Genomic DNA, 14,451 nt, shown 5'->3' on the forward strand with positions numbered 1-14,451 from the left:
GGTCCCCCTGCTCAAGCCAGCGCATGTCCAGGCCCATCTGAAGTTTGCCAATGACCATCTGGATGATCCAGAGGAGGAATGGGAGAAGGTCATGTGGTCTGATGAGACAAAAATAGAGCTTTTTGGTCTAAACTCCACTCGCCGTGTTTGGAGGAAGAAGAAGGATGAGTACAACCCCAAGAACACCATCCCAACCGTGAAGCATGGAGGTGGAAACATCATTCTTTGGGGATGCTTTTCTGCAAAGGGGACAGGACGACTGCACCGTATTGAGGGGAGGATGGATGGGGCCATATATCGCGAGATCTTGGCCAACAACCTCATTCCCTCAGTAAGAGCATTGAAGATGGGTCGTGGCTGGGTCTTCCAGCATGACAATGACCCGAAACACACAGCCAGGTTAACTAAGGAGTGGCTCCGTAAGAAGCAATTCAAGGTCCTGGAGTGGCCTAGCCAGTCTCCAGACCTGAACCCAATAGAAAATCTTTGGAGGGAGTTGAAAGTGGGACAACATTCCACAGTCTGATCAACTCTATGCAAAGGAGATGTGTTGTGCTGCATGAGGAAAATGGAGGTCACACCAGATACTGACTGGTTTTCTGATCCACGACCCTCCATTTTTTTAAGGTATCTGTGTTTTTATTAGCAGTGTCGTAAGATTATGCTGTATTGACTTGTGATATCCTCGTTTGTAATCAGCACACATAACAGACTAGTAACTTGTAATAAACACTAGTGCATCTTTAAAAGAAGAGTTTTGCGCCACCCAGACAACAACCTGTGCAACAGAATAACCTACTTGATGAAACTGAGCAGAGTATCGCTTCTGTCAAAGTGACGCTATGAAGTGTGAGCCTTTTCTTATAAGTTATTTTGCTAGTTTGTTTGTAGCTACCGACTGTTTGTAGTATGTTGACTCACTGTGGCAGTCTTACGCCTGCCTACCTAGCAGACATGACGTAAAAGTGAAAGTAAAACTTTTCTGTAATTTTTTGGTTTTATTTTACATTCCTCAAAGTAGCCATCCTTTGCCTCAACCCTCAATTGGGTTGAGGTTGAGTGATTGTGGAGGCCAGGTCATCTGATGCAGCAGTCCATCACTCTCCTTCTTGGTCAAAGACCCCTTACACAGCCTGGAGGTATATTGGGTCATTGTCCTGTTGAAAAACAAGTGATAGTCCCACTAAGCGCAAACCAGATGGGATGGCGTGTCGCTGCAGAATGTTGTGGTAGCCATGCTGGTTAAGTGTGCCTTGAATTCTAAATAAATCACTTACAATGTCACCGGCAAAAGCGCCCTCACACCATCACACCTCTTCCTCCATGCTTCACGGTGGGAACCACACAAGCAGAGATATCCGTTCACCGACTCTGCCTCTCACAAAAACACGGCAGTTGCAACCAAAAATCTCAAAAATCTCAAATTTGGAAACATCAGATAAAAATACATTCACCAGTCTAAGTGTCCATTGATCGTCTTTCTTTGCCCAAACAAGTCTTCTTCCTATTGGTGTCCTTTAGTAGTGGTTTCTTTGCAGCAATTCGACCATGAAGGACTGATTCACGTAAGTCTCCTCTGAAAAGCTGATGTTGAGATGTGTGTTACTTTAACAATCTGAGGTGCAGTTAATTGATGATTTCTGAGGCTGGTAACTTTAATGAACTTATCCTCTGCAGCAGAGAGAACTCTGGGTCTTCCTTTCCTGTGGCGGTCCTCATGAGAGCCAGTTTCATCATAGCGCTTGCTGGTTTTTGCGGCTGCACTTGAAGAAACTTTCAAAGTTCTTGAATTTTTCTGGATTGACTGACCTTCATGTCTTAAAGTAATGATGGGCTGTCATTTGTCTTTGCTTATTTGAGCTGTTCTTGCCATAATAAGGACTTGGTCTTTTACCAAATAGGACATCTTCTGTATACCACCCCTACCTTGTCCCAACACAACTGATTGGGTCAAAGGCATTAAGAAGGCAAGAAAGTCCACAAATTAACTTTTAACAAGGCACACCTATTAATTGAAATGCATTCCAGGTGACTACATCATGAAGCTGGTTGAGAGAATGCTAAGAATGTATCTGTACTTTACTATTTATATTTCGGACAACTTCTTCACTACATTCCTAAAGAAAATAATGTACTTTTTACTCCATACATTTTCCCTGACACCCAAAAGTATGTGTCACATTTTGAAGGCTTAGCAGGACAAGAAAATTGTCTAATTCACACACTTATCAAGACAACATCCCTGGTTATTTTGCCTCTGGAAAAATTCAAGAACTTTGAAAGTTTCTTCAAGTGCAGTTGCAAAAACCATCAAGAGCTATGATGAAACTGGCTCTCATGAGGACTACCACAGGAAAGGAAGACCCAGAATTACCTGTGCTGCACAGGAGAAGTTCATTAGAGTTACCAGCCTCATTAATGTCTTCACTAGGATTCTACAATGTAGAAAATTATCAAAATAAAGAAAAACCCCTTGAATTAATAGGTTTCCAAACTTTTGATATATATATATATATGTGTGTGTGTGTGTTAATAATATAAACAAAATACTCCTATCTGAGCGGAGAAAAATACTATGACAAAGATTCTCAGCAGCACCCCTTGTTATTTTCATAATTAAATATATTTGGCCTGAGGGTTTTTTGCAAAATATATAAAGGCTTTTATCCAAACTTCTTACATACAACACACAAACAACACACAAACCACATACACTAGGATTCATGTACAACAAGGGAAAATGATCATGTCAATATAAGCATACAAACAAGCAAATTCAGTTAAAATACAGTAGGCCTACGGTACGTTCAGGGCATGGAAATTCCTCTGCTTGTTTACTTAATATCTTGACATGTGCATAACACTTGCTAGCAATTAATTGTGTTCTTAAATAGAAGAGAAGACAGGTAGAAGATCAGAAATATGCAGAGTAGAAGAGGGCAGCTTTGGACATTACTTACTAAACAAGATTCAAATAAACTAACGCGTGTAACGTTGCCACATTAAATGTGATTAAACAAAACAGAATTAATGGTCATGCATGTATTCCTTACCATGATGTAAGTGCCACAAAGTGGATAATCTGTTGATTGGCCAGAAATGATACCTGTCAATTTAAGTATGTGGTCATGTGTGTGTGGCTAAGCTATGGTGTGAGGAACAAAGAGAAAATGCTTTTTTGAAAACTTTGCAAGTAAAATAGTGCCGTAATGGTGTAGTTTAAACCTGTTCCACTGGATTATTTGCCATAAAAAGGGAAATGACTGGATTCAACACCACGGAATGAAGAGTGTATCTGATTGAATGTGAATTGTTGATCGACTCTCCTGCTCTTACTATTGGAATATAATTTATATTTTTTGTGGATTTACCTTTTTTGGGAAAGAACTGAATTGAATCTTGGGAATCCTGGATTTAAAGGACATTTTTGGTTGAACTGAATCTCTTTTTGACTTTGACCTTTGGACTACTGACAGTATTGACTATTCATTTGATTGCTGGTTATATCTGATACAAGAAAGCCTTATTGCATCCTATACATCCTATACAATAAAGCCTTATTGCATCCTATACATCCTATACAAGAAAGCCTTATTGCATCCTATACATCCTATACAATAAAGCCTTATTGCATCCTATACATCCTATACAATAAAGCCTTATTGCATCCTATACATCCTATACAAGAAAGCCTTATTGCATCCTATACATCCTATACAATAAAGCCTTATTGCATCCTATACATCCTATACAATAAAGCCTTATTGCATCCTACACATCCTATACAAGAAAGCCTTATTGCATCCTATACATCCTATACAAGAAAGCCTTATTGCATCCTATACATCCTATACAAGAAAGCCTTATTGCATCCTATACATCCTATACAATAAAGCCTTATTGCATCCTATACATCCTATACAATAAAGCCTTATTGCATCCTATACATCCTATACAAGAAAGCCTTATTGCATCCTATACATCCTATACATCCTATACATCCTATACAATAAAGCCTTATTGCATCCTATACATCCTATACAAGAAAGCCTTATTGCATCCTATACATCCTATACAAGAAAGCCTTATTGCATCCTATACCTATACAAGAAAGCCTCCTATACAATACAAGAAAGCCTTATTGCATCCTATACATCCTATACAAGAAAGCCTTATTGCATCCTATACATCCTATACAAGAAAGCCTTATTGCATCCTATACATCCTATACAAGAAAGCCTTATTGCATCCTATACATCCTATACAATAAAGCCTTATTGCATCCTATACATCCTATACAAGAAAGCCTTATTGCATCCTATACATCCTATACAAGAAAGCCTTATTGCATCCTATACATCCTATACAAGAAAGCCTTATTGCATCCTATACATCCTATACAATAAAGCCTTATTGCATCCTATACATCCTATACAATAAAGCCTTATTGCATCCTATACATCCTATACAATAAAGCCTTATTGCATCCTATACATCCTATACAATAAAGCCTTATTGCATCCTATACATCCTATACAATAAAGCCTTATTGCATCCAATTTTGAGTCGGTTTATGATTTGTTGCTGCTTCATTTCTAATCAAAGCTTTAATATGATGCTTTAAAGATGCTTTTCTTTGTTGGGCTTGTGCATTTCTATACTTTCAATTTCAAAAAGGTCTTCTAGGGGTCAAACTATTGCCACACATTTCCCACTCCTTGTTTTTATAAAGCACACTTGTTTAGAAAGGACAAGTGACTGTTAAAAATGGACCTCAGTTTCACCGAACACAAGCCAGTCTATTGCTATGGAAATGTTCTCTGAACGTTAGAATGCCTTGTCGTCCAGTGCTGGTAACTCAGGTGAGACGGTGGGTTCTCTTGTCTTCATGATCCTCTGCGTACCTCTGGTCCAGAGTTCCCTGTCTAGAGAGACGTCAGTTAGTAGGAACAAGAGTTGGTAACAGACTAACAGTCTACTTATAGTGAGTTGACCAGAGTGTGGCAAGAAGTATTGCACAATAAAGGGAAATTAAGTGAAAACAGTCTACATTGTTATCACACTCCAACTTACCGTCCTACAATACGGAATCATATTTCCCTGCAAGAAAACACAATAGGAGAACTGAACTTGAGAAATGAAACCATTCAGAATTAATGTGATTCAAGAATGCTGTAATTACAATGGCACTAATTCCTGCTCTGTTATGACAGTTTAAGATGCCAGTCTTTCCCATCTATTTGAGACTGAGGTCTGTACATTTATCCTGATGCATTTAGAGGGACTTGAGGTTTACTATCCCTTTCTAATACACACCTCCTTTTGCCTCTCCTTCAGCTGCGTTTAGGTCAGCCCCTGGTGCAGCGCTGACATCCGTTTTAGACTCATCCTCGCCCACTGGTGCAGCGCAGCCATCCGTTTTAGACTCATTCTCACCCACTGGTGCAGCGCAGCCATCCGTTTTAGACTCATTCTCACCCACTGGTGCAGCGCAGCCATCCGTTTTAGACTCATCCTCGCCCACTGGTGCAGCGCAGCCATCCGTTTTAGACTCATCCTCGCCCACTGGTGCAGCGCAGCCATCCGTTTTAGACTCATCCTCGCTCACTGGTGCAGCGCAGCCATCCGTTTTAGACTCATCCTCGCCCACTGGCGCAGGGCTGCCATCCGTTTTAGATTCATCCTCGCCCACTGGCGCAGGGCTGCCATCCGTTTTAGACTCATCCGCGCCCACTGGTGCAGTGCTGCCATCCGTTTTAGACTCATCCTCGCCCACTGGTGCAACGCTGCCATCCGTTTTAGACTCGGCCACTGAGGAAACAAACAGAGAGGGTAAACCATGTACTACAGCCTCTCTACTGAACCACCAGTGTTTCCCAGACAGTGTTTGTTTAGACAGGACAAGCCCTCCCACCACAATGTTTTTCAAACCCAACTTGTTCTAACAATCCTCAACATATTTGATGGTAGAATTCCAGTGTAACGCCACTTTCACCTCCATCTGTAACCAGGTGTCCAGCCAACCTTTTTTTGTAAGTACATGTCCAATATTTTTTTTTTAAGGCCAGCCTGTTGGAAACAACTAATGTCAGTAAACTTTCCAAATGTCGACAAAACACACAAGACAAGGTGGGATCTTTGTGTCTGTCAAATTAATTATGTGAGAAATGACAGTGGAAATGTTTTTATGCACAAATATTGATTTAATAATGATCATATTCGAGTAAACTTGGAGTCACGCAATGACGTGTGGTCCTGCCACTACGACTCTGGAAAGTACGCAGTTTATTAGGTTACAGACTAAATAAATGATGAACTTCACAGGGTGGTGAAAGTCCAAGGTGATGAGTTTGATGCTCCTTTCAAATAAATATTCAGGGTCTTATTCTGGTGACATGATGATAGATAGTTGGCCGCTGTTTGACAAATAAAAAAATAATCGGACTTTTGTCCATAATAATCTTATCATGTATGCTATGCCCACACTGTATCTGAGAGCTGTAGGCGAGAGGGCACATTTTTGGGTGAAAAACCATCAGTAGAGTTGAAAATGGGATGGAAACCCACTTAAGTTGTATTTTTTATTCAGTAGATGGGAAATTAACTGCAAATGTTATTTTTATGTGCACCACGTCATCACGCACAGTTATCCGCAACAAGTCAGTTTAATGGAAACACATCTCTGGTGGGAAAACATGCATATTGTTTTTATGCAGATTTTAGAATATTCTCATGAAAATCTGTGGCCAATTGGATGGAAATCTAGCTAGTGTCTTAACCTTCTTCAGGTTCTGTAACCGGCTTTACACTGTTGGCATTGTGCCAGCCGTCCCTGAGGACAGAATAACAAAGTTTGTCTATAAATCATCTCCCCCAGTTAAGGGCTGTATGACTCCTATCCTGTCTGTAGTGGGTAGTGGAGCTTACAGGTAGTGGAGCTTACAGGTAGTGGAGCGTACAGGTAGTGGAGCGTACAGGTAGTGGAGCGTACAGGTAGTGGATCGTACAGGTAGTGGAGCTTACAGGTAGTGGAGCTTACAGGTAGTGGAGCTTACAGGTAGTGGAGCGTACAGGTAGTGGAGCGTACAGGTAGTGGAGCGTACAGGTAGTGGAGCTTACAGGTAGTGGAGCGTACAGGTAGTGGAGCGTACAGGTAGTGGAGCTTACAGGTAGTGGAGCTTACAGGTAGTGGAGCGTACAGGTAGTGGAGCGTACAGGTAGTGGAGCGTACAGGTAGTGGAGCTTACAGGTAGTGGAGCTTACAGGTAGTGGAGCTTACAGGTAGTGGAGCGTACAGGTAGTGGAGCGTACAGGTAGTGGAGCGTACAGGTAGTGGAGCTTACAGGTAGTGGAGCGTACAGGTAGTGGAGCTTACAGGTAGTGGACGTACAGGTAGTGGAGCGTACAGGTAGTGGAGCTTACAGGTAGTGGCGCTTACAGGTAGTGGAGCGTACAGGTAGTGGAGCTTACAGGTAGTGGAGCTTACAGGTAGTGGAGCGTTAGTGGAGCGTACAGGTAGTGGAGTGTGGAGCTTACAGGTAGTGGAGCTTACAGGTAGTGGAGCGCGTACAGGTAGTGGAGCTTACAGGTAGTGGAGCTTACAGGTAGTGGAGCGTACAGGTAGTGGAGCTTACAGGTAGTGGCGCTTACAGGTAGTGGAGCTTACAGGTAGTGGCGCTTACAGGTAGTGGCGCTTACAGGTAGTGGAGCTTACAGGTAGTGGAGCGTACAGGTAGTGGAGCTTACAGGTAGTGGAGCTTACAGGTAGTGGAGCGTACAGGTAGTGGAGCTTACAGGTAGTGGAGCTTACAGGTAGTGGAGCTTACAGGTAGTGGAGCGTACAGGTAGTGGAGCTTACAGGTAGTGGAGCTTACAGGTAGTGGAGCTTACAGGTAGTGGAGCGTACAGGTAGTGGAGCTTACAGGTAGTGGAGCGTACAGGTAGTGGAGCGTACAGGTAGTGGAGCTTACAGGTAGTGGAGCTTACAGGTAGTGGAGCTTACAGGTGTGGAGCTTACAGGTAGTGGAGCGTACAGGTAGTGGAGCGTACAGGTAGTGGAGCGTAGGTAGTGGAGCTTACAGGTAGTGGAGCTTACAGGTAGTGGAGCGTACAGGTAGTGGAGCGTACATGTAGTGGAGCGTACAGGTAGTGGAGCTTACAGGTAGTGGAGCGTACAGGTAGTGGAGCTTACAGGTAGTGGAGCTTACAGGTAGTGGAGCTTACAGGTAGTGGAGCGTACAGGTAGTGGAGCTTACAGGTAGTGGAGCGTACAGGTAGTGGAGCGTACAGGTAGTGGAGCTTACAGGTAGTGGAGCTTACAGGTAGTGGAGCGTACAGGTAGTGGAGCGTACAGGTAGTGGAGCGTACAGGTAGTGGAGCTTACAGGTAGTGGAGCGTACAGGTAGTGGAGCGTACAGGTAGTGGAGCGTACAGGTAGTGGAGCTTACAGGTAGTGGAGCGTACATGTAGTGGAGCGTACAGGTAGTGGAGCTTACAGGTAGTGGAGCTTACAGGTAGTGGAGCTTACAGGTAGTGGAGCTTACAGGTAGTGGAGCGTACAGGTAGTGGAGCGTACAGGTAGTGGAGCGTACAGGTAGTGGAGCTTACAGGTAGTGGAGCTTACAGGTAGTGGAGCTTACAGGTAGTGGAGCTTACAGGTAGTGGAGCGTAGGTAGTGGAGCTTACAGGTAGTGGAGCTTACAGGTAGTGGAGCTTACAGGTAGTGGAGCTTACAGGTAGTGGAGCGTACAGGTAGTGGAGCGTACAGGTAGTGGAGCTTACAGGTAGTGGAGCTTACAGGTAGTGGAGCGTACAGGTAGTGGAGCGTACAGGTAGTGGAGCGTACAGGTAGTGGAGCGTACAGGTAGTGGAGCGTACAGGTAGTGGAGCGTACAGGTAGTGGAGCGTACAGGTAGTGGAGCGTACAGGTAGTGGAGCTTACAGGTAGTGGAGCTTACAGGTAGTGGAGCTTACAGGTAGTGGAGCTTACAGGTAGTGGAGCTTACAGGTAGTGCAGCGTACAGGTAGTGGAGCTTACAGGTAGTGGAGCGTACAGGTAGTGGAGCGTACAGGTAGTGGAGCGTACAGAGGGGAGTTTTGTTCACAGTTGCACCAAATAATATTTCAGCAAAACCCTTCATCTGCTTGGAACAATCATCAATGCTTGATTCTAGCAAAGTTCTGTGGAAGTACCATCTCAGAAGAAATACCTTAGAAAATTAAGTTCCTATGATATTCTGAGATATTCAGATACACATCTAATACAGTCTAAAATTTGCTGATGATTTCAGGAAATCTAAGAGTCTGTATGAAAAAGTATGGAAAAAAACATTGCAAGACCACAAGCAATGAGCTGTTGGAAGATGTATCCTACATTTACACTCTAAGCTACTTCAATAATGAGGACACAACAGAGAACACTAATAAACAACTGCCGTACCGTATATGCACACCTAAGATCTACTGTAAATACAGGTAGCTCTCTCCACTGGCTTCCAGTTGAAGCTCGCATCCGCTACAAGACCATGGTGCTTGCCTACGGAGCTGTGAGGGGAACGGCACCTCAGTACCTCCAGGCTCTGATCAGGCCCTACACCCAAACAAGGGCACTGCGTTCATCCACCTCTGGCCTGCTCGCCTCCCTACCACTGAGGAAGTACAGTTCCCGCGCAGCCTAGTCAAAACTGTTCGCTGCTCTGGCCCCCCAATGGTGGAACAAACTCCCTCACGACGCCAGGACAGCGGAGTCAATCACCACCTTCCGGAGACACCTGAAACCCCACCTCTTTCAGGAATACCTAGGATAGGATAAAGTAATCCTTCTCACCCCCCCTTAAAAGATTTAGATGCACTATTGTAAAGTGGCTGTTCCACTGGATGTCTTAAGGTGAACGCACCAATTTGTAAGTCGCTCTGGATAAGAGCGTCTGCTAAATGACTTAAATGTAAATGTAAATGTAAGGTAGAACAGGTATCATTTCAGAATGACGTCTTTAAAGACGTTTTTTCTGCTTTATACAGCCTTAAATTAACTGGATTACTTGCCTGGGTCTGGCTGGACTCCATCACTGCCTTTAGATGAGGAGAAGAAAGAAAAGTTAAGCTTAACATTCTCATACACAGACCACATTAGCATTGGTTGTGTTCACTTCTGGATGACATTGAAAAGGATGCTAAGTGACAAAATTCCGGGTGAATGCCACTGTGTCTTCTTACAATCAAACTTTGACTCATCGTTAGGACTGTTGGATCTACTAGGTTTATCTGCAAAAGCGAACAGAAGGACAAACGTTCTAATCAGATAATTTCTAGTAACCCTCTAGGTCATGTGTCGAACTCATTCCACGGAGGGCCGAATGTCTGACGATTTTCAGGCTGCGTTCCAGACATGTAAAAGACACACCCTCCTCCACTTACACTTGCCTTACGCCCTTGGGGGAATCCCCGAAGCCATCTTTGCCATCGGTCCAAACAATTAGCAACATAAGCCCCTCAAACCTTGTTTGTGATACTGTGCGAGTGTATAATTCTGTTCACTCCCGGGCCTGAAACGCCTCATAACACAATTCGTGATGATTGTACATCTGCTAAGAGAAGTCAACCTAAACATAAAACCAACATCAATATGGAGAAGTCAACATACGTAAGTAAAAAATAATGTAAATAAGTTCATAATTCACCTGACGGCACAAACATCTCATAAAAGTAATGATGTTTTTGTTTGGTTAGCTTTCAACTTTCCCTGACATCACACATAATACGTTTTGATTTACCCAATATCGTTGGATGGCAAGTATTCGATGTCTGCGGATGCGTTGTCTTCTAGCCAAGATAGGAAATGCTATCATAAATGACTGTAGAGCATATAAAGCACCCACACAACAGCTACCTGTGGTTCCATGACGACTGAAAACACAACCGTGGGACAAATGAGAGACAAATGTCCTGGCAAGGGCGGTCCATTTAACATTCATTCATTCATTCATACATTCCTCCCTTGCCCTTCAAGTGTCAACTCGTCATACGTCATCAGAAGTGTCCACTTAATTTGAGGGCTGGGGGTGTGCCTTTTACGTATTCGGAATGCAGCCCCACTCCTCCCTTGTAGAGGTCGACCGATTATGATTTTTCAATGCCGATACCGATTGTTGGAGGACCCCCCCCCAAAAAAAGCCGATACCGATTAAATCTGCCGATTTTTTTATTTATTTGTAATAATGACAATTACAACAATACTGAATGAACACTTACTTTAACTTAATATAATACATCAATAAAATCAATTTAGCCTCAAATAAATAATGAAACATGTTCAATTTGGTTTAAATAATGCAAAAACAAAGTGTTGGAGAAGAAAGTAAAAGTGCAATATGTGCCATGTAAGAAGGCTAACGTTTCAGTTCCTTGCTCAGAACATGAGAACATATGCAAGCTGGTGGTTCCTTTTAACATGAGTCTTCAATATTCCCAGGTAAGAAGCTTTAGGTTGTAGTTATTATAGGTATTATAGGACTATTTCCCTCTATACCATTTGTATTTCATTAACCTTTGACTATTGGATGTTCTTATAGGCACTTTAGTATTGCCAGTGTAACAGTATAGCTTCCGTCCCTCTCCTCGCTCCTCACTGAGCTCGAACCAGGAACACAACGACAACAGCCACCCTCGAAGCAGCGTTAGCCATGCAGAGCAAGGGAAACAACCACTCCAAGTCTCAGAGCGAGTGACGTTTGAAACGCTATTAGCGCGCACCCCGCTAACTAGCTAGCCATTTCACATCGGTTACACCAGCCTCATCTCGGGAATTGATAGGCTTGAAGTCATAAACAGCGCAATGCTTGACGCACAACGAAGAGCTGCTGGCAAAACGCACACAAGTGCCGTTTGAATGAATGCTTACGAGCCTGCTGCTGCCTACCACCGCTCAGTCAGATACTTGTATGCTTGTACGCTTGTATGCTCAGTCAGATTATATGCAACGCAGGACACGCTAGATAAACTAGTAATATCATCAACCATGTGTAGTTAACTAGTGATTATGATTGATTGATTGATTGTTTTTTTATAAGATAAGTTTAATGCTAGCTAGCAACTTACCTTGGCTTACTGCATTCGCGTAACAGGCAGTCTCCTTGTGGAGTGCAACGAGTGGCAGGTGGTTATAGCGTTGGACTAGTTAACTGTATGTTTGCAAGATTGGATCCCCCGAGCTGACAAGGTGAAAATCTGTCGTTCTGCCCCTGAACGAGGCAGTTAACCCACTGTTCCTAGGCCGTCATTGAAAATAAGAATGTGTTCTTAACTGACTTGCCTAGTTAAATAAAGATTAAATAAAGGTGTAACAAAAAAAACAAAAAAAATGTCCAAATCGGTGTCCTCCGATTGTTATGAAAACTTGAAATCGGCCCTAATTAATCGGCCATTCCAATTAATCGGCCGTTCTCTACTCCCATGTACTTGATTGATGAATTAAGGTCACTAATTAGTAAAGAACTCCCCTTACCTGGTTGTCTAGGTCTTCATTGAAAGAAAGAAAAATAAACTTGCAGACACGAAGAATTTGACACCCCTGTTCTAGATGAACCCTTTATATTTGTAATGCACAGTATAATGTATTTAGCTTTTAAGAATCAGTCAGTTATGTGAATCATCCGGAACAGATATGGATTGGGTGTACTGTAACTGCCAAAGCACTGATTCCAGATCTGTTACAGGTTAAACCATCCGCTTAAGTCTCATACACACCTCCATTCCCCTGCAATTTGTCTGTGTCATCATCCCCTGTTTTGTTGGACAGTAGCCTAACCGTCTCTGCAGAATCACAGAAGGAAAACATTAACTACAGCCTCTCTCCTACGACCTCAAATGCTCTTTAAGAAGTTACTTCTGCTTTATACAATCTTAAATGAACTGGATTACTTGCCTTGTTCTGGCTGGACTCCATCACTGAGTTTAACTGAGAAGACAGAAAAGTTGAGCTTCGCATTCTCATACACAAACCATATTAGTATTTGTTGTGTTCACTTCTGGATGACAATGAAAAGGATGCTGAGTGACAGAATTCAAGGTGACTGCCACTGTGTCTTACCATCAAGTGTCATTGATTTACACAGCGACTTCCTACTTAAAGTGATTAACAGAATTCAAATAAAATAGATTGATTGCTATGTTCTTGTGATATTCTGAGATACGCAGATGAGCATCTAACTTCTAATGCTACTTCTGCTTCATGAATTCTTAAATTAGCTGGAGGACTTGCCTGTGGTTTGGTTGTTTCCATCACTGGATCTAACTGAAGAGAGAATAGATCAGTTTAGCATTCTCAAACATCTTTGTTGTGACAATATTGAATGATGATGATGCAACTATTTGATTTGTAACATACAGTAGATCAGGGGTAGGTAACCCTGTTCCTGGAGTGCAGCAGGATTTCGTTCCAACTAGGCGCCACACCAGACCAACTGAGCTAATTGATCAGTTCAGTGATTGCCTAAATTCAACGCACTTGGTCTTCCAGGTTGGTTAAATCAAAAACATGATGTTCCTACGGCCCTCCAGGACCAGGGTTGTCTACCCCTGCAGTAGATGAATGGTTTAACCATGAGCTCTTAAAGACACAAAACCTGCAATGGACTTGAGACGTTCTGAAACAAGCCACATCTCTAAACTAGCAACAATCATATCAAACAAAACAACATGGAAACAGTTCTCAGAACTGAAAACGTCCTGAATGAAGATTGTGAAATAATTGGCTTTTCAACAGTACAAACTAGCAAGGGGCGACAGTGACAATCTTTATCCACAGTGTTACCTCTATGGGTGACATTTTGACAGTGCAAAAATGCATAGATGTAAAGATAAACCAAAACCCAGAAGGTTACTTAAAATACTCATCACAAGTACATAATTTAAAGCACATTTTCCTTGCAGATTCCAACTGCATCATACACATTTTATATATGTTAGTCCACACACTGCTCACTTTAAACTCACATTAGTAATCACCTTCTCATACTGTATGTAGATGTCACTAAAACATGTTCTTCAAATAAATGCCACCACAAATAATATGAGAAACACATTTCTGGCAACATCTCCACATATCTGCATTGTCAAAATATCCCCATAGAAGTACCATGTAAAAGGTTTGTTAGTGTTACTACCTGTGTTAGTGGGATGATTGTTATTATTCTGATTCCTGGAGTAATCTCTAGAAGACTTCTCCCCTACAGTGCTATAAACTGTATCCATGGCAACCCCAGATAGAATCCCTGAAGCTCCACGGTTGGTGACCTGATCATCCCCTGTAAAGTTTCACCATCCACCGACATTGTTTACAGCAAATAGAGTAGAAAAGGTTCCTTGAATTTAGGAGGTATTTGCCCTTTAAAGTTTGCATAAGGTTATGATGAGAGAACTTGGAAAAATTCTGGGTTGTGGGATTACATCTGT

General features: G+C 42.4%; 1 protein-coding gene across 5 annotated transcripts in view; it reads right to left on the reverse strand.

Annotated features, from left to right (window-relative positions):
* Positions 1-4,652: 4,652 nt before the first annotated feature.
* The window catches only part of LOC115132118 (uncharacterized), a 29,616-nt gene continuing 19,817 nt past the window's right edge, over positions 4,653-14,451 (reverse strand). For 2 of the 5 annotated variants that reach the window (XM_029664408.2, XM_029664382.2), the window contains 8 exons: positions 14,163-14,303; positions 13,259-13,291; positions 12,923-12,955; positions 12,745-12,810; positions 10,045-10,071; positions 5,317-5,811; positions 5,074-5,100; positions 4,653-4,925 (listed from right to left, as the gene is read on the reverse strand). In XM_029664408.2, the coding sequence (XP_029520268.2) occupies positions 5,078-5,100; positions 5,317-5,811; positions 10,045-10,071; positions 12,745-12,810; positions 12,923-12,955; positions 13,259-13,291; positions 14,163-14,303 (818 nt within the window). In that variant the 3' untranslated portion in view covers positions 4,653-4,925; positions 5,074-5,077. The remainder of the gene's footprint in view (positions 4,926-5,073; positions 5,101-5,316; positions 5,812-10,044; positions 10,072-12,744; positions 12,811-12,922; positions 12,956-13,258; positions 13,292-14,162; positions 14,304-14,451) is intronic. The other 3 variants (XM_029664391.2, XM_029664399.2, XM_029664417.2) reach the window with 3 other exon arrangements.

The sequence above is a fragment of the Oncorhynchus nerka genome, linkage group LG2 (genome assembly GCF_034236695.1).
Source record: "Oncorhynchus nerka isolate Pitt River linkage group LG2, Oner_Uvic_2.0, whole genome shotgun sequence".
Lineage (NCBI taxonomy): Eukaryota > Metazoa > Chordata > Actinopteri > Salmoniformes > Salmonidae > Oncorhynchus > Oncorhynchus nerka.